This window comes from Falco rusticolus, chromosome 7, assembly GCF_015220075.1.
Source record: "Falco rusticolus isolate bFalRus1 chromosome 7, bFalRus1.pri, whole genome shotgun sequence".
NCBI classification, from domain to species: domain Eukaryota; kingdom Metazoa; phylum Chordata; class Aves; order Falconiformes; family Falconidae; genus Falco; species Falco rusticolus.
In genome coordinates this window covers 16,455,613-16,482,825 of record NC_051193.1, presented here as the reverse complement: position 1 = coordinate 16,482,825, position 27,213 = coordinate 16,455,613, and the positions used below count along the sequence as shown (strand labels likewise).

The 27,213-nt window shown below is 39.7% G+C and overlaps 1 protein-coding gene across 3 annotated transcripts in view; it reads right to left on the bottom strand.

Annotated features, from left to right (window-relative positions):
• Positions 1–22,236, bottom strand: part of SCG3 (secretogranin III) — a 29,248-nt gene extending 7,012 nt beyond the window's left edge. Inside the window, exons 1-11 of one of the 3 annotated variants that reach the window (XM_037395592.1) lie at positions 21,824–22,236; positions 21,082–21,134; positions 20,455–20,500; positions 20,145–20,360; positions 18,945–19,087; positions 17,605–17,763; positions 17,104–17,281; positions 15,095–15,211; positions 3,145–3,228; positions 2,401–2,529; positions 628–693 (exon numbers count right to left, since the gene is read on the bottom strand). In XM_037395592.1, the coding sequence (XP_037251489.1) occupies positions 628–693; positions 2,401–2,529; positions 3,145–3,228; positions 15,095–15,211; positions 17,104–17,281; positions 17,605–17,763; positions 18,945–19,087; positions 20,145–20,360; positions 20,455–20,500; positions 21,082–21,134; positions 21,824–21,908 (1,276 nt within the window). In that variant the 5' untranslated portion in view covers positions 21,909–22,236. Of the gene's footprint in view, positions 1–615; positions 694–2,400; positions 2,530–3,144; positions 3,229–15,094; positions 15,212–17,103; positions 17,282–17,604; positions 17,764–18,944; positions 19,088–20,144; positions 20,361–20,454; positions 20,501–21,081; positions 21,135–21,823 lie in introns of all 3 variants that reach the window. The other 2 variants (XM_037395591.1, XM_037395593.1) reach the window with 2 other exon arrangements.
• Positions 22,237–27,213: the final 4,977 nt, after the last annotated feature.

The following is a 27,213-nucleotide window of genomic DNA, read 5'->3' as shown; positions in this document are numbered from 1 at the left end:
AGTCACTGCTCCCCTTCTACACAGCTTTGCGTGTGAGAGCTACAAGTCATTAGAGTTGATTTGGGCTGTAATCCAGTATATCACAGTGCTAGTGACATAAGTTTGTATCTTAACTATTTATGGTTATGAAACAAACCTCACTGCTATTTGGGATGGCATGCACAGTGCTAGCCAGATGCACTGAGCTTCTTTAGACACACCCAGACATTTTAAATACCTTTACCTCATGTACAATATCATAATTAAAAGACATGTTGAATTAAGAAATGAAGCACTAGACAAAACTGACATACTGTTACCCGGTGACAGGCATGACTATCTGGACAGCGCATGACTAACTTGTAGCTGGTTAGTCACTGTGTGTTTCGTGGCCCATGGCTGTTCGAGCCAGTTTACATGAATTTGTCTTAGTTTACTATTTTCCTTCAATGATATAACTTTTACATGACCTGTATTATTTAACTCTAACACCAGTAATTATCACTATAATCTAGACAAGTACAGTTTCACATTACTATTATTTAACTTATAATGCTAAGTTATACAACACAATTGAAATTGCATGCTTTGTAATGTATATTGCCCACCCCAATGTCAAGGCTTTTTACTGCATACCTTCTTTGTTACCTTTGTTGTGTTTTTTTAGCCATTCTATATTCTTCCTGATTGCTTCCAAATATGCCTCAGCTTTCCCTAGAGGAAAGGATGAGAGAGAAATCAGGCATTTCCATCAGTGATTGATGCAGCTTGCTTAACTGGGTGAAGTTGGTCACAGCAAAGGCAGATTAAAACTATTCTTAGTTTCTGTTTAAAAGCTGAGTCCTGTCAACCTTAGTCAGACAAAACTCCCAGAGATGGCTAGCAGGTTTTGTCTGTGCAAGATCAGCGATCCACAAACTTAAAAGCATGGCTTTTTTGATCTTTACATATAACCTTTTGGTGGTGTCCACAGATGCTGCATATGTGGATTAAAGGCAACCTGTAGCTTTTTGATCATAATAATTGTTCCACAAAGATGAAGCTGTTAAGACAGCAAGGGCTGACTTAAATAAGACCGAGAGCTTTGAGTATCTGCTTATATACAAAGTGTCAGAAAACTCCTCCATACAGTAGTGCTAACAGCATACAGCAAATCTAAGATCATGATATTTTCAAAAGACAAGTTGAAATACAGCTACTTGTATTTACTGAGAAAATGAATGTATTAAAATTAGATGATAACTCCTTGTTATGGCTGAATTTTCAAAGTGATGGCTATTTTTGGACCAGAAAGCACACAGGACAGAATTAGTTCAAGGATTACCTAACAAGGCCCCTAAGGAAATATTCCAGCTAATGGATTTTGAATTCTTAACTTGGCTGGAGCTTTATTGATGTAATGTTCTTACATTTGTCAGGAAAAAAACCACCTAGTGTGATTACCATGTAGAAGGCTACTACTGCCAACTATGCATGTCTGGCCCCATTAGTAAGTGGATACAGTATTAGATATATGGTAATTTTTGAGCTGGGAGTAGAGTCAGCTTTATAGTAAGTTACTCTGTGAAAGAGCAAAGGGTATTGCATAATAATAGACAAAGAACTAAATACTGAACCAATCTAAATTTCTAAAAAGCTATTGAGCTTTTTTTTTTTTTTTTAACCGACTACAAAACATAGATGCCTATGCTGGATCCTGAGCAATAAGAACTCACTGAAAGGTTTCTGCACCAATAAACATCCCCCTTCAAAAGTTCAGCACTGTAAGGAGGCACACCATTCCCTGCAGATTAGTTTTGAGATATAGCAGCTGATTTGCACTGCAGGGACAAGAGTAACTTCAGCTAGTACAGTCTAACGTAACATGGCATGTGGCATTATGTGTCATGCTGAGGCAACTAGGATAATAAAAATACTACTGTGCTAAGTTTGCTTTGTGAGACACAAACTTACTATAATAATGTAAAACAGGTGAACTGCTTAACCTCTGGCAGTGAGTAATGCTAATTGTGTCACTTGGCAGAACTTCTCAGTACCAGCTTGTTCTAACACAAGCTAGAGAAATCAATGGGCTCACTCAGAAGATTGAATGTCGCGATGATCTGATTTCATGGAAAAGCCACTGATGCAGACAAGCAAAATCTCTCTGCACTACTGTGTCAAAATGCATGTCATATTGCTCTCAAAATGGGCTACAAATTCTGTGAAAGACTATGGTCTTACTCAGCAAGGAATATAGTTTCCTATATTTAAAAGCAAGCAGATAAGTACACTTCCGAATCAAGCTGTTGTGTGCTGGCTATCAGTAATTATAAACTGAAGATACTTAAGCTAACACAATGGAAAAACAATACCAAAGATAAGAAAAGATTTCAATCACTTGGAGTGTACATATGTAGAAAAGCGATCACTATTTCGCACCTCCGGGCTCTTCACTGTTTCCTGCTGCATTTTGTTCTTCATTTTTTGTAGAATCCTTTGAAATTTCATATTCCTTTTCCATTTTAGCTGCTTCTTCCTTTGTACTGTCTGCTTCTTCACTATTCTTGTCTAAAGAAATAACAATAAGAGCAATTTTGTATCAAACGTACTAAAAGCATTTCTAAATCATATCAATACGATCTTTACAAAGTAAAACATTTTAACTGATGACTGAGGAAGAACCTCATGGGAATCTGGCTCAAAGTGTCTTCTACAGGTCACCTCTACCCTAGACCTCTGGAAACATGAATAACTGTTTCTGGTCTTACAAACATTAGCTGAATACAGGTGACTACAATGCAATAATATGTAGTTCGTAAAAGCACATTCCTTTGCGCAGAGGAAAATGTTAGGAAATTTGCATTCCCTAGATCCAAATTTGACAAAGAATGGTTTTTTTAATTATTGAAGTGTTAAAAAGCATTGATACAACTTCCTCTGGTATATGTGTAATGTCTGGACTCCACTGAAGAAAAGGACAGTGAATATACTTCTCAAAGATTGGACAATTAGGTAAAAATTTCTCTCTTGTCATGTGTTTAGACATCCAAGCTGTGACTACAGGTCCTTGAGGGACTATATTTTTAGCTAGCAGTCTGGCTTCTACAGCAATTAGCATGCTTTTAAATCAATAGATTTTAAAAAAATGTGTTATTCCAGGAGAGAAAACTGTAGAATAAGTACCTGCTGGTAGCTTTTTTCTCGTTTTAGTGGAAGGGTTCTCAAGCTTCTTCTTTGTCTGCTCAGCTATCATTGTATCTAAGTTTTCTAGAAATCAAGACAAAACAAAAGCAAAGCCATTATTCTTCAATGGATATAATGCACAATCTAAATTATATTCTCTGCAACACCAGTTTGAATAGTAAGTAGAAATCTAAAAGAACAGTCTTCATCTTTGCCTATGAGGAATTAATGCAGAGCCAACACTAAAAGAACAGACAAATAATCACATGGAACTTTGACCAATCTTACTAAAAAAACTTATCAACTAAATCATGACAATAGGTGTATACCAAATAGAGCCAATGTTAATAAAGACAGCAAATGTGTGCATATATATTCCAATTATTTAAGTCACAGAAGTCACAGAATATAGATAACAGTATCTGTAGCGATTTATTCTGATGAAAGCAATGAAAGGGTTTAATTAACTTCACAAAGTATACAAGACTATGAAATATGTGCTTCATCCTGGTGGGAAAATATTATCCCAAACTACTTATCTGTCTGGATTCTGTATGGTTTAATTGGAGAAGAAGTCTAATACAAGGTTTAAAAATATATATAAGTGAAATAAATATGTAAATTGAACTGATTAAACCAAATATTTTTTTTAAGTTACTGAAGTCAAGCATTTACCTGAAAAACCAGTAGACAGCCATGGCCATGTATACAGCTCCAGAAGTCTAGAAATTGTTTTTCTATGCAAATTTCAGAGCTGAACTCATCTAATTTGAAATTAAAGGCAACTTTTCATCAAGCTGGACTTTTCAGATACAAACATTGTATGTTTATGTGGAAAAAAAAAAGTCCTTGTGATACAACACTTCATAGATATTCACAAATACAGATCATCATACAATTTGGCATTTTTCCTCAGTCATATTATGGACATGGTGTAGAATTTTCTTTCCCTTTACCAGCTTTTTTAAAGGTTGAGTTAAACATGGAACCAAAAATTGATAGATATCAGCTAGTTGGTGAGGTATTTTTGGGAGACTTGGTTTTGAATTGTCAATATACCCTTTACATAAACAGCTAAAATATCCAGTATGTGATGTGGTAACTGTGGCAGAATAGGTATTACAGGGCTAGTAAATATTTTAGATCATATCTTCTGCGTAAGGCTAACATTTTATCCATCAGCTGGAAGCATCTTTTTCTACCAAAAAGATACTCAGCACTGAAGTCTAAAGATTAGGTTTTTTAGCAAGCATACTTCTCTTCATGGTAAATTACCATAAGCAATTTTGCCTGCCATCTGATGAGAAATCGCATAATCCTGTCTGAGTCCTCTATATTTTCCTATTTACATAAAATTAAAATCTAAGCAGTTTTTGTTGGCACCCTGCCTGATTGCAGCCTGTCAGTTCTACATCATATTAGAGTTTTTGTGTGAAAACTATTTTCATTTGGTACGTATCCTTTTAATGTGATTTCCAACCTTGCATATGCCCTAAACTAAACAGGTCTGAGCTGGGTTACAAGCTGGATCAGACATACTCATGAAGAAAAAAACCAAGCTAGAATTATAGTGGTGGTATTGATGCCTCACTAATCACTTGATCCAAAGCTTATTGAAAGGACTGTAAACATTCGTTTCAGCTGAGCTTAAGATACTATTTTTTATCCTGAATCAGTACATACCAGTATTCCAGCACAAATATAAGGACTTCTCTGTTGCAAGAGGCACAGTTTTTAGGATGATGCAGCTATGAACCTAAAAACCTTTTGTAAGTACAAGTGAATAGATTATTCTCCTTCGCTAATTCATGCAAATGCAAAAATGTCACTGATTCTAGACCTTAATCCAGCCAAATCTATTAAATTAGGCTTAATTTTAAATGTAAACATAGTATTTTAATATAAATAGGAGTATTTAAATGTTTAAAATGCCACACATGGAAGTGCATTGATTCATAAGTACCTTTCATGTTCTGGCTTAAGTGTCTGCATTTAGCCACTGCTGCAGTAAGCTTGTATTAGAAAACACAAAGACTCCACTGCAGAACGGATTTATAACCCACTTAGACATCTTTAGATTTAAATGTTTGCATACTGATAGTATTTCCAAATGTTTATGTTATGTTGATAGATTGTAGTGTTTAAAAGTTGTACGCATATCCACATACAGCATGTGCTACTGAAGGCAACAGGATTCATACTCCTCCATTATTCAGTTACTTCTATAATTCCCATTAGGAATTCTACAGTTTCTCTGAGTCTTTCAATTTGGCTAACAATTTCATTTGAGTTCAATATGTGAGTAATAAACAATATTTATTGCTACTTTGTCAGTTACAGTAACATGGTAATATGCATTGTTTTCCAGCCATATGCACTGAACAGCTACATCTGTTATATCAAGTATTATATGGCAATGTTGACCACTAATGATCCGAGCTTTACCACTAAAGCTAGACTTCTAATATGATAACAACTATATCCCATTTTCAAAGCTTTATTTTGGCAGTAAAGATATGGACAGGTTTATATAACAGGCCTTTTAATAAGGACTAGATTTTACAGGAGAAATAGTGAAGCTATCTTGCTAGCTGGATGGCACGTCAACAGGAATCCCAAGATTTCATAAGCAGCTGTATTTTCTGTGTGACAGAGAGGAATTAACTAAGCAAGCCTATTCATGTTTGTGGGGAGCATCTGGTGCACCTACATATATGTCACAGAGAGAATCCCAGTTCTTCTCCAACAGGATTTATTGCCCTTTTTCCCCCCTTCAGAATGAATGTCTTTAACAGCTGGTATTGTTTCAAAACATGTTTGTACTTGTCATACGTAGCTAGGCCAGAGATGAACAATGTTTGCTCTGAGTTACGTGGATGGAGTGAGTCATCTTCTCAACCAAGATGTGCCGGGCCAGCAGCTAAGCAACTGCATATTGTATTTGGAGGTCTAACGTGAACTGATTACTTTTCTGGTATCGTTTCCCTAGCAACATAATCTTTATAGAGGAAGAGTTTAGAAAGGTACTGACCTTTCCACAGAGCTGGCCACTTATTTGAAATGGCACTAATTAAACCAACAGAACAGTAACTACTGAGCTAATGGAAGTGACTTGCGTTGGTAAAATAGGTCACTCATCTGGCGGCCGGCTTTCCGCGGAGCGGTATAATCTCATCACTCGAACCAGACACCAGGAGTCAGACAATCCGGTTTCTGCCTTGCTTCACTTTCTAACTTGCTCTTTGATCTGGCATGACTCACTGAAGCATTCATGCTGCAGGAGGGCTCCTATTTTGAGTAGGAATTTTGAGACATCCTAGGCCCACTTTCTACAGGCACTACACACCAGTAGATCCTATTAATTGCATCTGAAAATGCAAAATTCCCAGCGCTTTTGAAACTGAAGTCCTTTGACTTGGACATCCAAAAATCTGAATTGCATAGAAGCAGAATGCTTATCTTTACTCTGGGAGAATGCACTTCAGTAACACCCTTTAAATCAATGGATGGAGATACTATGAGAAAAAATATTACAAACTAAATTACTTTGTTCTTGTTAGAGAGGTAAAACCCAATATATCCATCTCAGTATTTAATGGAATTGGTAACAGAACCCTGAAATGGACCCTCCTCTATAGACAGACAGATTCATGGTGGTTTTTGGACTCTTGCAAATTTTCCTGCAAAGGGTTTTTCCCTCTGCATAGTTGCCTTGCACCCAGGAGGCAGTTTCACATTCTAACCTCATCGAATTGACTGAAGCTGAAATTTCATGTCATTAAACTTCTGCAGAAAGACCTGCTTTGCTGTTCTGTTTTCATACAGCATAGAAAGGCTGTGTTAAAGGAGAAAAAGGGATGATCATGGTACCTGAGATCAATCTTAACGATAGCTAAAAAATTAGTATACTTAATGAGGTCTTACACTACAGCAGCTCCAGCAGGAAAGCTTTGTGCTGATGACTGCTTGTATAAGATGCACATATTTCAGGCATTAAAAAAGCACAGGTCTCCCAGGGCTCTTCTGCCTCCTGCAGCAGATGATTTGAGAGTTTGTAAGGTCTTTTTCCATCTGTGACAAAACTCAGGACATGTCAGTATTTGCTCATGACTGTTCTGTGGGGAACAGCGTGCCGGATTAATTCTTTGGCCAAATGCTCCTTTTAGTTTACATAAATGCAGGTCCAAGAACTGTCAATATCCACCAGATTTTCACCAATGTAGCCGAAAGCAGAGGCTGATCTTTAGTCGGCTCATACATATATCATGCATATGTCACATAAACTGCTTAAACTGTGACAAACGAGAAATCCCTCCACATATGGGCCTCAGCCTTGCAGATCTCCTGTTCCCTTCCAACTCCCTGCCTTATGTGGCATTTTCTTTCTGAATCTTCCTGTTTGACTCATTTGTCATGATGGTGTGTCTGAAGCCTAATGCTGCTATAAGGAATGGTGTGTCAGGTGACAACCCCCAGGTAGTGGCATTACTTGTAAATGGATTACAGGCAATATGGCCAGAGGGATTTGAAATAACAGCAGCAGTATCATTTGGGAATCAGATTTAAAGCAACTGGAAAAGTAAACCAAAATGAAAGAGATGTGTGTTGAGGTGAACCAAGCTCTGACCAAGCCTCCTTTATTGTCCTTATTAAATTCCCCACCTCATGGACTATTTCTCATATTTATCCTTTTCAGTATTCTACAGGCATTTCTTCGCATTACTCCAGGTTTCCTAGAGCTGTGTGGTGCAGTCCTTTCCTAATCCTTTCCCAATCCTTTCCCATCCTGACACTGCTTCATGGCCTGTGCACACATTTTAAGTATTTTGATAGCATGCACTTCATAAGCATGACGGTTTGGGACTGAAGCAGCACACAACCGCCTCTACTGCAGGAGTGGGATGTAGCTTAGTTTTGAAAGTTCAGTGACACCCTCTTTATCCCACACCCACATCCATCATCTCAAATCATAACTTATGGTCTTCAGTGCTCAGTTGTCAACAGAGAGATACTGAATTCAGAAACCAAGGGGGTTTTATGCAGCTACTAAATACAGTGAGAAAAATAAAAGTATCACTCTTCTTTCTTTAGAAACAAATGGCTTGGTAGGATGCAAAACCTAGATTTTCAGGAACTAAGCAATATAGTTGCCAAAAGAGACACTACCAGGAGATGGAGATTTCTTACAAAGTATCCAGCTGGGAAAGCATAGAGGAGGCAGTGAAGGGAAACAGAAGAGGCAATATATTTGCAAGAGGGATGCAAATTTAAAGGTAGATATTGATAAGCAAAGCAATTAATTGTAATATATTCATTTTGGGGTTTATACGTGTGATTTGATGGTCATGCAATGTGGTGGGAAAAAAGAACACTAAAACTACTGGATCTCTCCCAAAAAGGTATCTTGAGAAAATTTAGATCCTATGGATACTGGAAATACTATGCTCTTGCACATATTGTCAGCCTCAGGTGATGCTCATTTTACTGTAGAGTGTAGCAGCAGTCCTGTTTTTTAAGAACTGTGAAATTAGCTGTCACAGACTTTTCACACCACAGCTACCCATTCTTTTTCTATGTAGCGAGTCTGAATGGAGGGAAATAGGAGATAAGATCTAAGCAGTGGGGGCACAAAAACATGTATGTGTTTGTGCAAATGCAGAAGTAGCTTGGGACAGACATGGATGAGGCATGGAATGACGCTACAGAAAGAAAAACTACAAGTTTGTAGAGGGGTCTGCGATCAACATACTGCCTAGATTCTGGTCTTGTCTGGGGCCTTTGCACACTCTCTGTCCCCACATCCTTTTATCTTACCTCCCTGCAAATTCATCTTGGTTTTAACTAATTTACACTTACTTTACACCATCACTGCTGCTTCTCAGTATTCAGCCTCCATCTGAGATGCTCCTGATTTCTACTTTTCAGATATGTAAGAGTCCTTGAACAGTACAGTATACTGGCATCTGTGTCACCTTAGTTCATCAGATACAAAACAAAGAGCAGGGAAAAGAGAACTGCCTGAGATTAAATAACTCCCACTGGTAGCTGTATGCATCAGTCATATGATAAAGTAATACTGGGCAAGGAAAATCATCAGAGGGAAATTCAGATAGGGAAAATCGATTAAAGGTTTTAATGCTTATGAAGAAAACCCACAGTAGCAACAAAGAGCCCTTTTAAAAAAAGGACATTAACAAATAAAAAGAAGGTATTATGCATGAACAGTTCTCTGTATGAAATACTGTCAGGGCCCTTCATCTCCCAGTCAAAATGAAGGAATGAACAAAAGGTCCACGTGACACTGACCATATATCACTTGCAGCCTCTGGCACTGGTTTAGCCACACCTTCCCTCACCCCTTTGAAATCACACAGTCTGCATCAGGGAGCATCTGCTTCTGGAGACAGTGAGTAGGGGAAAGATGATGGCAGTCTGTGCTGTGATCTGCTCTCTGCCTCACACTCTTGGCTCTGTGCCTGTTCTTGCCTAACGAAACAAATATCAGGACCAGACCTTTGGCCTGCAGCATCTGTGCTGATGAGAACTTCAAGGATTAGTCACAGTATTCAAACGAGTCCTCCTCCCCCAGGAAAAGGCCAGATTGTGTCTACTATGCACTGGCCTATGCTGGGGAAATTGCAGAGCTTTGCCTTCATCAGAAGTGGAGCTGCAGGGGGATTCAAGCATGAATGTGAGAAGCAGAACGGCTATTCCATGTTCCACAGCGTGGAACATAGCAGGGACATGTTAAAAATCAACATAGGGGCCTTTCTGCCTCTTCTGTTTCCCCTGGATTTTTTTTTCATGCAACCTCGATCTGTCTAGAAGAGAGTACAACAACATCCCAACAGTAACTTTCATAGAATGGGTTGGGCTGGGAAGGGACCTTAAAGATCATCTAATTCCAACCCCCCGCCATGGGCACGGACCCCTCCCACCAGCCCAGGTTGCTCCCAGCCCCGTCCAGCCTGGCCTTGGGCACGGCCAGGGATGGGGCATCCACAGCTGCTCTGGGCAGCCTGGGACAGTGCCTCACCGCCCTCACAGGGAAGGAATTCTTTCTAATACCTAATCTAAATCTACTCTCTTTATAAAAACTTTAGAAACTTTAGAACTAATGAGTGTACATATACCTCAGCTACAGTCCACCAATGAACTATCCATTTCCCTATTGCTAGTGCATCCTGCAGTTTGATCATCTTTCCAATTGTCCATAAAGAACAAATGATGAGGGGGTAGAAGAGATAAACAGAGACATCTGGTCATGCCCATTTCTAACCAACACAATCTCCTACTCAGTCACGGGGGAGAGTGTAGATTCTGACAGTGAGTCAGAGCCAAAGGGAGGCGGTTTGAGAGGTGGCTTTGGTTTGGTCTATGGAGATGGGCAGCTGTGACTCAAACACTGCATACTGATGAGCTAGAGCAATTTCTCTATTTCCCTCCTAATTAAAGTTGGGTTTGCTCCCCAGCCAGTCTGCTGTGGGCTGTGTGTTGTACACTGTAGCTCCAGTAAGCTAAATGCTTTACTACAAGGAGGTGAAAAGTAGGATCCCCCTCAGAAAGAGCAAAGCTACAGAGTGCTTATACTTAATTTTCTTCCCACTCCTTTGCCTCCTTCTCTTCTCCAGCATTGTTCAGTTGTGGAAGATACAGAAGCCCCAATTTAGAAACTGAAAACAAAATGACCAACCTCAATCATAAGATGTGATAAAATACGCATTATATGCCATGTCACAGTGAAGTTTCTATATATCTGTGAGACAAAGAAGTACGGATGGCAAAAGTTTGTGCTACAAGTACTAGTCAATACAGGAGAATTCCACACAAGAATACAATGTGCACATAACTAATTTAAATTTCTAGGGTAATAGTTCATTGGATAACACAACTTCTATTTGGTTGGGGTGGCAGTGGATAAACTTGCTACAAATCTACTCTTGTAAGCAGTGTACAGCAGGATAATATAATCAATGTGCTGTGTAAAAAGAATTCATACATACACAGTGGTGCCTCATAAGAATTTGTCTATCATCTCTGAAAACTCTATTTTTGTTATGGTCCACCAGGTTCTAATTACAAATATTTCCTAGAATGGTTCTAAAAATCACTCAATATTTTGGTCTTCTTAGTGGGAGATGATTTATGAATGTTTCTGAAAAAACTGGCAGAAACCATTTGTTAGTGCTTCTAAGCTGAAAACAATATTATTAAAATAAATGTATTACAAAACTATAGTTTAATCTACGTAATTACTATAAATAGAGCTTCTACCAGGATGGTAGTGGACTGATATGCTTTCATTTTAAAATTAGCCACATAGCCTGGTATATGCAGGAAAAGTCACTCAGCACACAAAAAATTCCTCTTCTTTATGTGGTGTAGATGAAGCTTTTCCTTAATACTTATCTGGTCTGTGATAGATGGCCCTGAGAGAAAAGCTATCAGAGTGAATCTGCACCATGACACTACTCAACAGACAGAAGAAAAATGAAAGAAAGTATGATATTAATCCCTAATATTCAAACAGTACAAATATCTATGCAATGCACTCCTTATTCTGCTCGGCTAAAATCAAAGTGAGTTTTGCTATTGGCTTGAACAGCACTTTTTCTCTTGAAGTACTCAGCACCATGAAGGATACAGTACTTTCAGTTCTGCATGGAAAATACAGGATCAGCTACTTATGCAACAGAAACAGTATGAATTCCATGAATAATGAAATATTTTATGCTGAATCAGTCAGAACTCTGAAAGCTTCTTGCTGCTTTCCACTGGTCATTATGTGGAGAGATTCCAACTCCTTCATTCCACCCTTTCACTGCACCCTTGCCAACAGCAATCACTGTTTCAGTAACTGTAGCATGTCCCTCCCAGTGCTCAGCCCATTCAGTGGTAACAGCCTGTACCTCTAGCATGTTGGGGCAAGCACAGAGAGTTCAGCTGTTCGGGTAGCATTTGCTGGATGCTGACAACCAACCCATAGGTGGATAAGTTGATACCACAGCTGGATCTAATTCACAAGCTACCTGTGTAATGGTGAGCCATGTCATATGATTAATTATTTTATGCTTTTTGTACCAATGTTTGTCCATTCTGTTAATTGCAAAGATTAATTTAAAGCAGCTTTCAATCTTCACAGGGCAGAGAGGCTTTCTAGAAAGATTTCTGAAAGCCTTTGAACAAGCTAGAAATGTATCATGAGGCTTTCACTCCACAGAAGATTTTGCTCCCAGTACATCAAAATACAGTATTCATAGTTCAGAAAGAGTGATAGAAGATAGTGGCATTTTGCCACCAGCCTGGCAATTATCAACAATGATGCATTTCAGCTGAATGCATATTTTATATTAGTTTGTTACAGCCTCTCTTCAATGCTTCCAGAGCGATACTTTCTGAATACATACTGTAAAAGGTAGGCAGTACCTTTCGACCTCTTTCATATATATGAATACGTTTGGTTTGGCTTTCTGGGTTCTGTGTTACAGATTATATTTGGCATATGGAAAGCTTTTAAATATGTATTACATAATATTGAATATATGTATTAAAACATGAATTCCTCTTCCTTGCATTTGTATGTGTGTGCATGTGTGTTTTTCTTGCACCACACTGCAGCTAGATCCTTTGTAACTTAAAGCTAAACCTAATAACATCATTCACTGCAGCAGCAAGACGCTTTCCCCTAGAGTAGGACGCAATGATGATGACATAATGCTGTGGTTTCCAAATCCCAAACCAGCTGTTACTGGTATATGCATTCAAATTCACCACCTCTGCATCCATGTGAGAGGCACAAAAGCTTGGGACTTGATTCAGTAAATGATCTATTATTTTGGATATAATTCAGGGACATAGCTTATGCATGGCTTCAGTCACAGAGTGGGGGAAAGTAATTCAGGCAGTTTCCCACTGTAATAAAACAGAGAAAGGATATAATCCATCTGCACAGACCCAGTAGGTATTTTCCACCAACTAGCATGGGATCTGCTCACTGGTTTTGGACTGAGCAAATGACTAAAAGCTGCCAATGTTTAAACTGTTTCTTCTCTCTGACGAACATTCATACTAATTCCTTTGTCTGCTATAAATAAACACAGATGAGCATTAACCCCCTAACTCAAACTGCACCAAGAAACACAGTACCTATTCAAGTATTACTGGGTATCTTACGTTGTAACTTTTAGCTAAATGAGGGTGGCAATAAAACTGCCATGTTTATGGATGCTGCAAGAAGCTACGATTCTCCTGTGCTTGCTGCTCTTGAATATTTGAGAATATTAGCTCAATACATGAAGGTCAGCTTTAAAGTCGTTTCTCAACAGCAAGTCTAAAAAAAGAATACCACAGAAGCAACCTGACACCTATAAGAAAGCTTTTTCCACTACAGTAAGTTGCTTTGATGGAGTACAAAATCCATCTTTACATAAACCACTCATTTGCAAGGCAGAGTCTAGATACATCAGTTGATAGTCTTACCTTAAATCCAGACTAAATCAGACCTCTGAAACTCTTAACTTAATCCATGCCCTCTGTACTATGTCATCATGGCAATTTGTTTCTAGGGTTACAGTATTTATTTACTCAAAGTAAAGCCAATGTGAACAACTGCCCTGAATTTTAGTAGGAAAAATGCATCCCTAGTGTAATTGCATTATCTGAGTGGTCTTGCGTCAGGGATGAATTTAACCTATTAAATTTTGGCACAACACTATCAGTGAGGGTAGTATCTGCTCAAGCCATATTATCTTCATTTGCAGAATGACACTGAAATCACTATGCTTGTAATGAACCATTTATGTGCATCTTTCTTTAAATGCACAAGCAGCCAGAGAAATAAAGGGCTGAACTGTGGTGTAATTTGTTCAAATATTCCAAATTTAAAGGACTTCACACAGTAAATAAAGAGATAATCTTGGTCAGAGATATAATGAATTCTTTAGGGAGGAGGTGCAATCATGCACTGAATGTGAATCATGGGTTTTTTTGTAGCTAAGTAATTGATAATCAATCTGTACAGTTACAGTTGCATCGATCAATCTTGTATCTGCAATGGCCCATATCAAACAAGCCAGCATAAGTCATAAAAGATCATTGCCAAGTCCTATCTCTGTGACAGGCTGATCTATTAAGATGAGAAATTGCCCTGAGGTAAACAACAACTTTTTAGGCTAACCCAGACCAGGAATATTTCAGAAAAATGAAAGGGTTGTGCAGAGCTTATGTACATAAGCCCTTCTTCTGTAGCTCTGCTTGCTTAACTAGAAAGGCTACCAACAGTTAATATAAAGGGGTTTGTAAAAGCCAGAAGAGATGTGTGAGAAAAGAAAACCAAACCAAACCAAACCAAACCAAACCAAACCAAACCAGGCTGTTCCAAAATCCCTCTTTGGGGAAATAACAATTTCACAAAATCTGCACAGCCACAGACTCTAAAATGGATCCAGGAAAGAGTGCTTCAAAAACTTCTGTGCCAAGACGTAACACTTTTCATAGGTGAAAGGAGTTTTGCTTGGTAGAAGACCACAGCATTAGGTCCTGTCTACTCCAGCTACTTACAGATGACAGGTTAAAAGTGCTGAAATGCTGGTTTCTTTTCAGAGAATGCAGGTACCTAATCCACCTCAAGATAACTAAGCAAAACACTGATCTTCCACTGACATAAAGCCACTGAAATAAAGTGCACTTCACAGGTGTGAAAGTGGAATAATCCTCTAAATACATATCTGGTAAATAACCTTTCCTTCATTAGATGGAACTACTAAAGCAGTATGGAATTCAACATTCTATAATGAATAATGAATCATTTAGAGGTACAGCTTTAACACTTTGAATGAGCAAGTCTGGAACAGGACTCATACGAGCAAGGAAGATGAGAAAATAATTACTACTGTTGGTAGAGTAAGAACATAGCATTAATAACACTGTTGCATAAAGTATGTACTCTCACCCAGATAGGAAACTCCTTCTTCTGGTGTGATTGTTCCATATTTAACCATCATCTTCACAAAATCAATCAGGGTTTTCATGATAGTTATCAAGGTCTCTTTCTCTTTTGCCTCTGTCTCTGTGTGAGGGGATAAAGCAAAACTAGTCAAAGACTTCAGGCAACTCAGAAAAACTCAGTTCTGCAAACTCTGCATAAACTTCATGCATAAAAAATGACCTACTCACTAAAAAGAAAATGCTGTGCTGGATTAGCAAATAGAACTCCTATATATATCTCCTTTGAAACTGCTTCTGGAAAGTACAGCTGAATATACTTTACAACCTCAGGGTCTGGCTCTTCTTTATAGCTTTTTGTCTTAAAGATCTATGTTACGGAAGGCAAATGGTATTAATTCAGTTTTACAGATAAGAACACTAAACACACTGAGATGAAGAGACTTGACAGAGTTCAAATTGCTGGTCAAAGGGCAGATATAGCCAGACTTTACTACAGCCTCTGTCTTTTATTTGTCTGTGAACTACTTAGTAGGCCAGTCTGTATGAGAAAGACAGCTCAGAAATCCTTTCTCCTACAAGATCATTGAAAGAAATAAAAAGTCTCTCAAATGAGATTGTTACCATGCACAAGACCATGACTCAGGTACTGGGAAAACATAATATTAGATGGTTGGGAGCATCACGACTCCAGAATAGGATACAATGATTTTTTATTATAGAGTTATTCTTTCTTGCCCATACATACTGACTACCTTCATGATCACTGCTTCTTAGCTTTCTTCTTCCACTGTATTTATCAGCTGAACAATATAACTGCTATTTCTGCATGAAACTTCCCCATCACACAGTTACCTGATCTCTTTCCACACCCCAGGTTGTCACTGAAGGACCCAACAGAGCCAGGGGCACTGTCAGACAGGAACACTCAGAAACACACTCCCAGCCCATGCCGAAGGCCAGCCCCTTTGGAGAGATGCTGAACAGGTTTTTTATTGCTGCCTGCAATTTAACACACCTCTGTAGGATGCAACTGAATCCCCACTCCTCCAGCTTGGTACAAGCTGGCAGGTGGACAGCATAAAGCAGGAGACAAGGCAGAGATGTCAGCCAGCGGGACCCGTTTCTATTTGCTTGATAATCTGTTAAACCCAACATGCCTTTCTGCCTTGTGAGTAGAAAAAGGAGAACAACTATCAAGCAAAACCACCATGGGAAAATGAAAAGAACAAGAAAAAGAATATGAAGTTTGTAGATTGGACTTGAGCAAAATATGCCCTCGGGTTTTTCATTCTAGCTCTCCACTCATGTGTTCATAGGAACAGTTTGAAAGATTAAGGCTCCTGCAAGACAAGGAATATGCAGAATAAATTGTTGCTGACTATGCTGGAGAGAGCGGAAGACATCCTGGCTGCAGATAGTGAGAGTGGGCGTGTGGTAAAGCGTGCTGACAAAGGGGCTGTGGCGAGGTGCCACAATCTCGCCTGCAATAACTGAAAGACCATGATGTCTAGCACCGGAATAGGAAGAGACATGCAGAGCTTTCATTGCAATAAACAGCAGACCTGTGGTTTGTGAAAAGGCTGGGAGGCTCAGACTCATTTACTGGTACCATCACTGCGAGGATTCTACTGTGGCTTACTTGTACCTCTGTTTGCTTAGAAGACACGGGTGTTACTGGAAAGGTCTCTGGAGAAAACTATTTGCCAGTTTTTCATCATGCCTTTACGGGAATGAAAAAAATTCAGGACTCCTGAATCATACAGAACAAGATGGGAAGGGCTACCTAGGTCACACAGTCTGCAACTCTGAGTGCTGTTCCTCCCAATGTTTTGCCATACTCACTAATCAAATTAGCTTCTGCCATGTATCTTAGAGACCATTTTTAAAGCACATGGTCTCTTGCAGCTGGGGAAGCTGTGGAGAAGGGAAGGGATAGGAGTAGGAGAAAACAGCAATAATCTTAATATTCTGATTTTTGTCCTATATATTCCTGTGAACACGTGATGAGCTTACCTGAGTTAAGACTTTTTAATAGTGCGTAAAAGTTTGGAAAATATTGGAGGTCTTCAAAATTATCTTCAGAAGGCAGCTCATTTCTTCTTTCCAAGATATTAGATGATGACCATGTGTTATCCAGTGTATCATCAATTTCTCCGTTAATGAAACTGTCCTGATCAGCTTTGCTTGACGTCTCCACAAAAGACACAAAAAGTAGTATCTATAAGCCCATTGCTTTTGGTGATAAAGTTAACAGAGCAATAAATAGCATCATAATCTTATGCCAACATTTCCTGAATTACGAGGTGAAGACTACACTATTTTCTCAAAGTTATTTCAATTTGACATCTGGCTTAAACCTCAAAGTAACTCACAATTCATTTTTCTATCTGATAGAACTTCTTTAAGAATACCTTTAGTTTCCAGATTGAACTAATTACTTCCTAAAGCAAAGCAGTGTTTTGGTCTATTTCTACCGTTCAGCAAGTGAGTCAAAATGATTAGCAAAGAAATTACCATTCTTTCCTGTTGTTTTTCTTTTGTATCACTGTCTCCTCTGCTTGGGTAATCAAAATCTTCAGATTCCTTCTCACGATCCTTTGCTTCATTTGCAATTAGCTGTTGTAAAACCTCTGCCACTTCATCTTCCAGGGTATAGGCTTGACTCTCTGTGATCTGTTAAAATATTTGTGCAGAGTAATTACAAAATATTGTGGTTTTCCTAGATTAAATATCAATATGAAACTTGTGTTGTAAATGGTTGCTTTAAATATGTTTGCTTCAAAGCTGAGCACTGCCAAATTAGGTGTAGTACCTTCAGATGTGTGTGTTCTATATAAACGTATACATACAGACATATGCATATGTCTTTATTTATATAAATGTCTACATATACACACACATAGAAATACACATCAAATATGTGTGTATACATAAAAACCAGCCACCCACACATACAGTCTCCAATAGGAAAACAAACCCCTATAGGGGTTAACACAGTGGAGTCCAGCTTGAAAGATGGAGCTGCAAGTGCAGTATACCTACGTGTGTATGTGCATATATAAATGTATATGTTCTGTAACATACCTACGTAGAATTGAATAACTACAACAGAATACAGTAATACAGAAAGGGAAAAAGCAAATAGCTTTCTACAGCATCATCAAAATGTTTCCTCTTTGCTTCCTAACAGCCATTACCTGAACAAGAACTGTACCATGGAGCTGTCCCACAGCTCCCTTTGTCATCAGTGACAATCAGTATGCAACAGCTAATAGCAAAATCTAGTGCAGACAAGATAAGGTTAGTATTTTAAAAATATAAGGACCCCCTATCGCAATGGCTAAAACCATTGAGACATCCAAAGGTCAGAGAGAAATCCAGTCTTGCTAAAGATCAGTAACAACGAGAAATGTATCCTCAATTAAGCAGCGTCATTGTATGTCCGCTGATGACAATAATGCATAGGTGGATAGGAATGGGCTCAGACCTGTCCCAATAAACATCCAAAAGAAACTGATAATACAAAAGAACTAATGAGCAGGAGAAGAGAAATTAAAGGGAAAATGAGGGCAGGCATGGGAGGAGTACAATCAGTGAATGTCTTCTCAACATCAAAAACATTCTGCAGCTTGGCCTATTTTGTTGCAAAGCCATCGCAGAACAACAACATTATTGCAGAACTAAACCAGTGTGCCCGACTGAGTCAAGAAGCTTGCCTAGAGCCTGAATCCCACTCATTTTTACTCAGGTCAGCATTATTAGCTGGACACAGCTAATAACATCCAAATTGTTTTTTGAAAGAGCATTAAACCACCCCACAAAACAGCTAAATGAGGTTTTAACAAGATACTTACTAGACCCAGATTTAGAAGTTTTGAAACGATCTTGTCAAACACTCCTCTATCATTTTCCTCATAAATTCTTGCAGCAATTTTTTGAACAATGTCTTCAGCAGTCAAAGGAGTGCCATCTAATTGATGGAGGCCATCTGGATCATCTAAAAGGATTACAGTTTAACTGTGTGTTGACTGTCCTAACTCTGTTGGATTAGACATCTTGTAAAAAATATCTGCCCACATCTTTTTCTCTTCAGAACAAAGCTGCATTTTCTAGACACATTAGGAATATACTTTGATACACACTTTGGAATCCATTACATCAGTCCCAGTGAAAAGTTCTTTGTGTCCATTTTCCACATCTGAAAAATTTCTTTCTGACTGGCACTTTTGAAAGAGCAGAGATTAATATCAGGAGCATACTCCCCTGTTTATAGAAAAAAATGTAAGAATGAGAGAACACTGCTCACATATCTGCTTATATGCGTCTTCCTGGAATCTACTTTCATTGTATGGCCACTTAGATCAAAACAGATCATGACAAACAGCATACTATCCTCTTGTCCGGATTTCAGCAGATGAAGTTTTATTTATGTAATTGCTACTTATGGCAAACAATATCATCATGACCAATGGGAAAGCAAATATGATGAGTAAGCTTTGGTCTGTGATCAGCACACTTTGATATAATTAAAAATATCCTGAGCTAAATGCTGCTCACAACCCTCAGAGGACTCACTTAAATTACAAGTCAATTAATGACTCCAGTAGTAAAGGCAAGTATTCTTTGGCCTTCAGTAACTTCTATTAGCTTTGTGATGGGGAGGATTATCTGTCATTGCATGTAACACTTGGAACAAATATATGTGATTTAGCTCTATATAAAAGTGCTTTTTCCTTTCAAACCAGAATAAATATATTTTCATTTGAAAACATGTCCCATTTTCCTTCCATCAAATCTAAATTGCTAAAAAACATAATGCAAATCACACAGTTGGATTTTCTTCCACAGAAGACGACTGTGAAAATCAACAGCAATTCTTTTGTACTGTGTTTCAAAACCTAGCTGTAATATGACAAGCTTCCACAACTGGAATTAATTGAAACTGCACTCCAGTAACAAAAAGAGCTCGTGTTTAGTGGTACAACATTCATGATTGCAATCAGTTTGCAAGAGAAGTCTAACCTAAAAGTCACTGAAAGATGATTATAGAATACCTTGGAATTTATAATCCAGCCCACTTTTAGTGGAGTCATAGTCATCCACAAGTCTGCGGTTCTTGGTGGAGTCTGCATCATCAATGGCCAGTTGCTGTTCATACAAAGAGCTTCTAATTGACTCCCTCTCTTTTTCATTCCTCTCTCTTTCTGCTATTGATTTTAGCAGGTTCAGATCATCAACAAAGGAATAATTCCTGAACTCTGGCTTATTTTCTGGAAAATATATCAATGCACACATGACATAAAATCTTAAACCTCTTTGAATACCGTTATGAATATTGCTATAAAACCACAAAAGGTGTTTTACCTGTGGGAACTATTTTCCTATTCTTGTCTGCCTCAGCTTCAGCAATCTGATACAAAAAAATAACACAAACAAACAAAACAACAAACAGGCAGAAGGAATTAATACACTAAAACGCGTGAGCTCTTAATTTATCAGTATCAGCAGAAGCCTTAATGCCTGATCTCCACTCTTAGTAAGAAGTTTTCCTTAATAAGTAGAACATGATTAAGCGCTTGGCACTTTTTGTCAGTACCACCACATTCTCTGATCAGAATTGGACATTACGAGGAGCTGCGATAGACTTTTCATTTTAAGAGAAATGCCAGTTACATTTTCCTTCTTCAGTCCAAGCTCCCAATATATTCCTGTAGGATGTCAATACAGAGGGCTGACACACCTGTGAACTGCTGGAGCTAACAACCTGCTTTTGGAATGCTGGACAGTAAAACCCTACATACCAATTCTTAAAAATTATTTGAACTCTATTTTGTACCCAACCCCGTCATCAATATTTACTTTACTGACAAATCCACTTTTAACTCATTTCTTAAGCCATTAGGATATTCACGTATCTGGTACCTGAAGGCTCAAAATATTATGGGAATACTAAAACTAAAAAACATTGTAAATATTTTTTATTTCACTTACCTGTTCCTCCAAAGGTCTTTCTACACTTAATTGTCTGTTGTGTATAGCTTTATCTAGAATAAACAAACACACACATATATACTCAGCTATAGGATGCATGTGACAAAAGGTCAGCACATTTTTTCTTAATTTGCAGTTTTCTCCCATAAAACATGGTATCTTAAATATGATGCCAACCACTAGTTCTTGTAAAAAAACTCAGTGTTCCAAGAAGAATGAGATAACAGTAACAAAGTCAAACATTTAAACAAAGTGTGTTTGTTTGGGGCAGAGGGAGAGGTTCTTCACAAGATGTGATAGAAATAAAGATACAGCTAGACTCAGCACCCCTTTCTGATGTGAAAAGTCATAAACAAATTGGGGGGGAAATGCTGTAAGAGTGTGACTAAAATAGCAATAATCGGATTGGCACAACGAAGAGATTAAAAATCTCTTACATCCAGAATACCAGGGGAGACAGGGAGCGGGAGAGACAGGTTTGTGCAGAAACTGCTGTAGAACGGGTGATAACATTGCTCGGAAAAGCCTGCAAAAATCCAGCTTTTCCCTCTACCAGCACCTACATCCTCAGTATTAGACTGCAACTTCAGCGATCCAGCGTCTTGCACCAGGAATATTGTTTCTTTAGGATCTAATTGCTTTTAGCCAAGTGGAAGGAAAGTTTTTACTTCCCTCCCTCCGTACCCTGCCAAACTTTCCCCACCTCGGAGAAAACAGACAGCGCGTTAAGGAAGGCGCTTACCTTTGCCCCCCGGTTTCGGGAAGCCGTGCACCCGGCTTGCCAGCAGCGACAGCACCTGCACCACGACCGCCAGCTTGAGGAACATCGCGCCGCTGCCCAGCGCCCTCGGCGGGCGAGCCCGGCGCAGGGACGGGGCCGCTGCCTCGGGGTCGCCGCCCGCGCTGCCCTGCGCGGCCCCGGCCCGGCGGGCGCTCAGCGGCGCGGAGCCGCCGCCCGGCGGGCGCTGTCCAGCGGCGCGGTGCTGAAGCCGCCGCGCAGAGCCGGCCGCGGCGCTGAGAAAGCCTCGGCCCCGCGGCCCCGCGCCCGCAGAAATGGTCGAGCCCGTCCCCGCGGCGCCGGGCGGGGGGAGGAGACGGGGGAGGGCCCCGGCCGGCGGAGCATGCGCGCCCCGCTGCGCTCCCGCGGGCCCGGCAGCCGCACCTCCTTGCCTCCCGCTCCCGGGGGAATGGGACCCGCCGCCCCGGGGGGGGGGGGGGCCGAGGGGGGGCTTCAGGCGTGGGGGTGGCCCGGCCGCCTCGCAGGGCGCCGCCCGGGCAGCGGAGCGGCAAGGCGAGCTCGGGAGAGCCCCGAGCATGCGGGGAAGCGGTGCCTGGGGGGCAGCTCGGCACGGCGGGGCCGCGCACGCTTTGCCAGCCACGGGAGTGCAGCTGGGCCCCGCGGAGGGCGGTGAATCACCGCCGCCTGCCCGAGCCCTTTCCGCGGGGCTGAGTCACGCAGCGACGCCACGGCCATCGGTGACTCCTCTGCTGCAAAGAGGGGACATCAAAACTTCCATCACAGCACACCCTGCGCTTTAAAATTTACAATTGCCACAAAGCAGTAGCACAAGCACGTAAGCTCATGCTGAACGTTTTCATAAATTAAAGTTTAGCCCTTGCAGACCTGTGCCTGCATCAGCAAATCCCTAGGGGTCGGAGGAAGACATTTCCGCCGTTTTATGGCAGAACAAAGGATCGCAGCCGTAGGTCTTTCCAGAACTATAGGATCTGCTCCCAAAATGGGAGATAAATCACAGTGCTGCTTCTTCAAAGAAGACCTCGTCGTTTTGTAGTCATAAATGCACACATGCAGGGCTCAGCTGAAAACACTTGAATGTTAGAAATCTCGATACTTGCTAACTGCTAAAAATTAAAAAAGCTAAAAGCTGTTTGAAGAAATGAAAAGGATCAGTGCTTTTACAATGGAAAATCAGGAACATAGTGGAACTGTTCAATCCCTTGTCAATGTATAATATTATTGCAGTATAAGCTGGAAAGAACACAAAAGAGTGAGAGAATGATAATTGGACCACAAGCACAAAAAAAATTGTAATTTCTTCACACACACACACCCGCCATCAGCAACCACTGAATTTAATCCTCAAGCCTTTGCATACAATTAAGTTGAAATAGTGATAAAATCTGATGCTCTGGTTTACATCAGACTCACTTCTATAAATTAATCTGTCTGTGATCCACACTTCAAGAGCAATGACAATAACTTTCAGAAATACACTGATAACTCCAGAAGCCTTGCCTATAGTCAGGTTCCTATTCTTAGAGCTGTACCAGAGCTAGGAATTAGATATTTTGGATAAAAACCTTTCAAGCACAGTTGTATGTAAGAACAAAATAGCCTTATTTACACATTGCCTGGTAATCTACAAGGGAAACTACTATACTGAACAGAATCCTCCCTCACTTTAGCAGCACAGAAGACAAGCAGCTTCCATGAGAAAATGTAAAGTAACCTCTGCCCCGCCATCTTTAGCTTATATATATATATATATATATATATATATGTACATACACACACACCCCCCAACAGGAATCTCAAAACTACTTAATACTACTGATACAGAAGAAAAAAAATCATTTGTTACTTCAACGTGGCTTGATATTCTACCCCAGTTTTGTATTAATTCCACAGTTCATTGCCTAGCTCATGTTCTCAGTGTTCCAAAAATGTGTACTTTCTCTGTGTTTACCCTTCCTGATATTTACTTCTATACCACTTGAACACTTCCTGCAATGCATTATAAACATGCATCCATTTATAGGACTCTACACATTTAGTCATTCAGACAAAAGTCACCATACAATGCAAAAGCAGTAAATGTATTTTAAATATGCTGAAATTAAGATAGCTGTAAAGCAGTGAAATCAGAAAAGGAACTCTCATTGGTGACAACAGTGCAAAGACGTTGCCGTTTAAAATACACCTATTTACATGATACATCTACATATGGCTTGTTGTGTATAATGCTATAAAATGCTCTTTCTGCGTTCAAATGTGTTTATTTTACACGATGTGCTTCTGTTTATGGGATAAATGTTTCTATGTATGGGAAATCTTTTCTATACTATTTCCCAATTCCATATGGTTTGTTATTTCCCTAAATTGCCTCCTGCTTTGCCATGCCTCTCTAACAAGAATTCATGCAGAAGGACTCTGTAGAGGCTGGGACTAATGGTGGGGAGAGAAAAGATTTCAAAACCTGCCATCATCAAGAGGGTATGACTGCAACAGCCACTCTCATTCTTGAAATTTCAAGCAAAAAGTCATGCCAGGAAAGCCAAGACTAACACTTCAGACACAAGCCATTTCCCTGTTCAATTACGACTCCACATAGAGGCAACGCACTCACAGATGCTGCAACGGGCAAGCACAGAGCATAGCTGCAATGCCATGCTCTGGTTTTGCACGCTTGGCCCAGTACTCCTTGCTAGTGCACTGGTAAGCTTGAATACATAATCTCTGTTAATTATGACAAAATATGTTTAATCATCATGAAAAAATGACTGGATAAAGTACTGCCTTTGTTTCTCACTACATCTCTGTTTTCATTTGGCATCATTTACATCATCTACTACTATACACTCCTCTTCCAAGTGCAGAGACAATACGGTGAAGAGCATAAGCTCTTCTATTTTGGATTCTATTTTGGCTTATACACAATCAAACCATTTTATATTCTAGCACTATTTATTTCCAGTGATGATTCATGAGCCAGAAAGAATACCACTTGCCTATCAGATGCCAAGGAGAACTTACAGGAATGGCAATTAGAAGTTGTTTGGGTTTTTTTTATTGTAGTGAGTGCAGTTGATATGGAGCCTAGAGAAATAACTGAAATGGGGCCTTTCAGTGCTATTTTTGCAGTTGTTTTATAACTACACTTCAAGGTTTTTCATCTAGCTGATGAAAACAGAAGGCAGATGAAAGCAGAAAAAAACCCCAAACAACCCAACAACCCACCTTGCCAAGTTTATGCCTAGATGGTAAATATTCCTTATTTTAGTGGATTTGCTTTTTCTACTTTATCTCATATTATACTAAATGATATACTAAATATTCTAGTGCTTAAAAGGAAAAAAAATATTGGAACAGTTACTGGTGATCTTTATGCAAGGCATCAGATGCATCTATAATCATCTGACAATAAGTCACATACTTTGCACATAAGTGTGCACTATGAATAGCCCTCTCTATTTCAATGCAATCATCAACAGTATGAAAAATTAATCATGCACAAGCCTGAGGGATTGTACTCTAGAAGTCATTTCACATATAGCATTTACTTGTACACCACCTAAGGCAAAGAGAAGGACTTAAGACCCTAGAATTAATAAAAATAAAAGAAAAAAGTCAAAGGTATTGATATTTCAGCATTCATTCACATTCCATCAGTTTTAACAGCAGCTTTTCCTATGCTTATTGAATTCACATTTTTGGTCAGCAAAGCCTAAAAATCTTTTCTATCTTCTACAACATAGTATTGTGTCTTCACATGAGCAATTCTTAGCTGAGATATACTTAACCAATTCATTTTGTAAAATGAACTTTAAAAAATAACAATCCAAATCTTTAAATGTAGCTTCAAGGAAATGCCAACTTTTAACACTTTTAAAACTGCTAACCTCAGTTTGTTCCTCTTTGGCTTTTTTTTCTGGTGTCAATTTATAGCTTCAGACTTCAGCATGATTTTCTGACCAGAGGTATGTTGGAGATGGGAGGATACTTTTTCCTTGGCAAAGCTCAGAAGAGTTTACTTCAGTTTCTTCCCCACCTTTTCTAGAAATAAAACCCAACCACCTTTAACTAAAATATAAACCAGAAAATGTCATATAGTTTGTTTCAAAAAAATATGTAACTGGAAGGCATACGAGGGTTTCTAAAATGGAATTAAGCATCCAAAACTACACAGATACAGTATTATTTTAGTCTGCTGTCTTTGGCAAGACGATTGACTCACATATTTAAGTGGCACTATGCTTTTTCCTTGTTCACAGGAAAAACAGTGAGAGAAAACTCTTAAAAAATACAGTGAAGACTATCTGAATATATCTTGTTGCAATTGGCTGAAGGTGTCATGACACAAATTGGAAAGGCATATCCTAACAGATCAGGTAAACCTGATCTGGTTAGATGCACTTTTTTCCTTTTAGTGTGAAATACCTTATGGAAATTATCTGGCACCCTTCTTTCACGTGTTCATTTCATTGCTTTGCCAGTGAACACCCAGTTCCATCCCAGGTGCACAGTCGTGCGGCAGCCAGGTAGGGACCAGGTGGTGTGCCACGGGGGTTCAGAGCACAGCTGGGATATGGCCTGCCCCTGACAGAGGAGCTTTTTCTGTCAGTTGAAGTCACTTCTCTGGGTACTAAACGAGCACAAGTAACAAGGCTCCTGTTCGTTTAGCATCTGCAACTACTCCCAGACAGGAAACTAACCTTAACCTGAAAGGCACAGTGTTACAAAATGGCAAAAATGGTTACCTAGAGAGTCAGAAAAAATAGTACTCTTTAACCTTATACATTCACACCTTACTTTTCATGGGTAAGAAACCTTTTGTTTCCTTTGCAAGAGCAGTGCATGCAGAGGTAGATCCCAGGAGCTACATGGTGAAAACCTTCCCAAGATGCCAAACCCCTGTGGGAATCACCTCAGGAACAGCTCCTCAGGGAGCCTCTCGGCCAAGAGCAACCTCTCCGTGTTCCCACCTACGCTTTAAGCATATTTCTCACAAGCATCTACCTGCTGTCTTTCCAAAGCCACCTACAAATACCTTGCTCCACTTTTCAGGCATGCCCCATTGCTGCAGAAAGTGGTACAAGTGGCTGAAATGGTTGGGAATGGTCCCATGCTTCCCTGGCCACTGGTGCCAGGCATCTTCTGGGTGGAAGGACGACACATTCCTCAAACCTCAGCTTGCATTTGCTGTGGTTCAAAGGGCATCTCCTATTTTAGCCGGTTCGTTCGGCTGATTCGCTCAGTAGTTTTATTCCTGGCTCCCTTGTCTTTGCCTGGACCCACTGAGGACACCGGGTGGCAATGGGAGAGCTCTCTGCTCACCGGGGCCGGTGCGATGGTGATATAAAAAGACCAGCGGTGGGCGGGAGGGCGGCAAG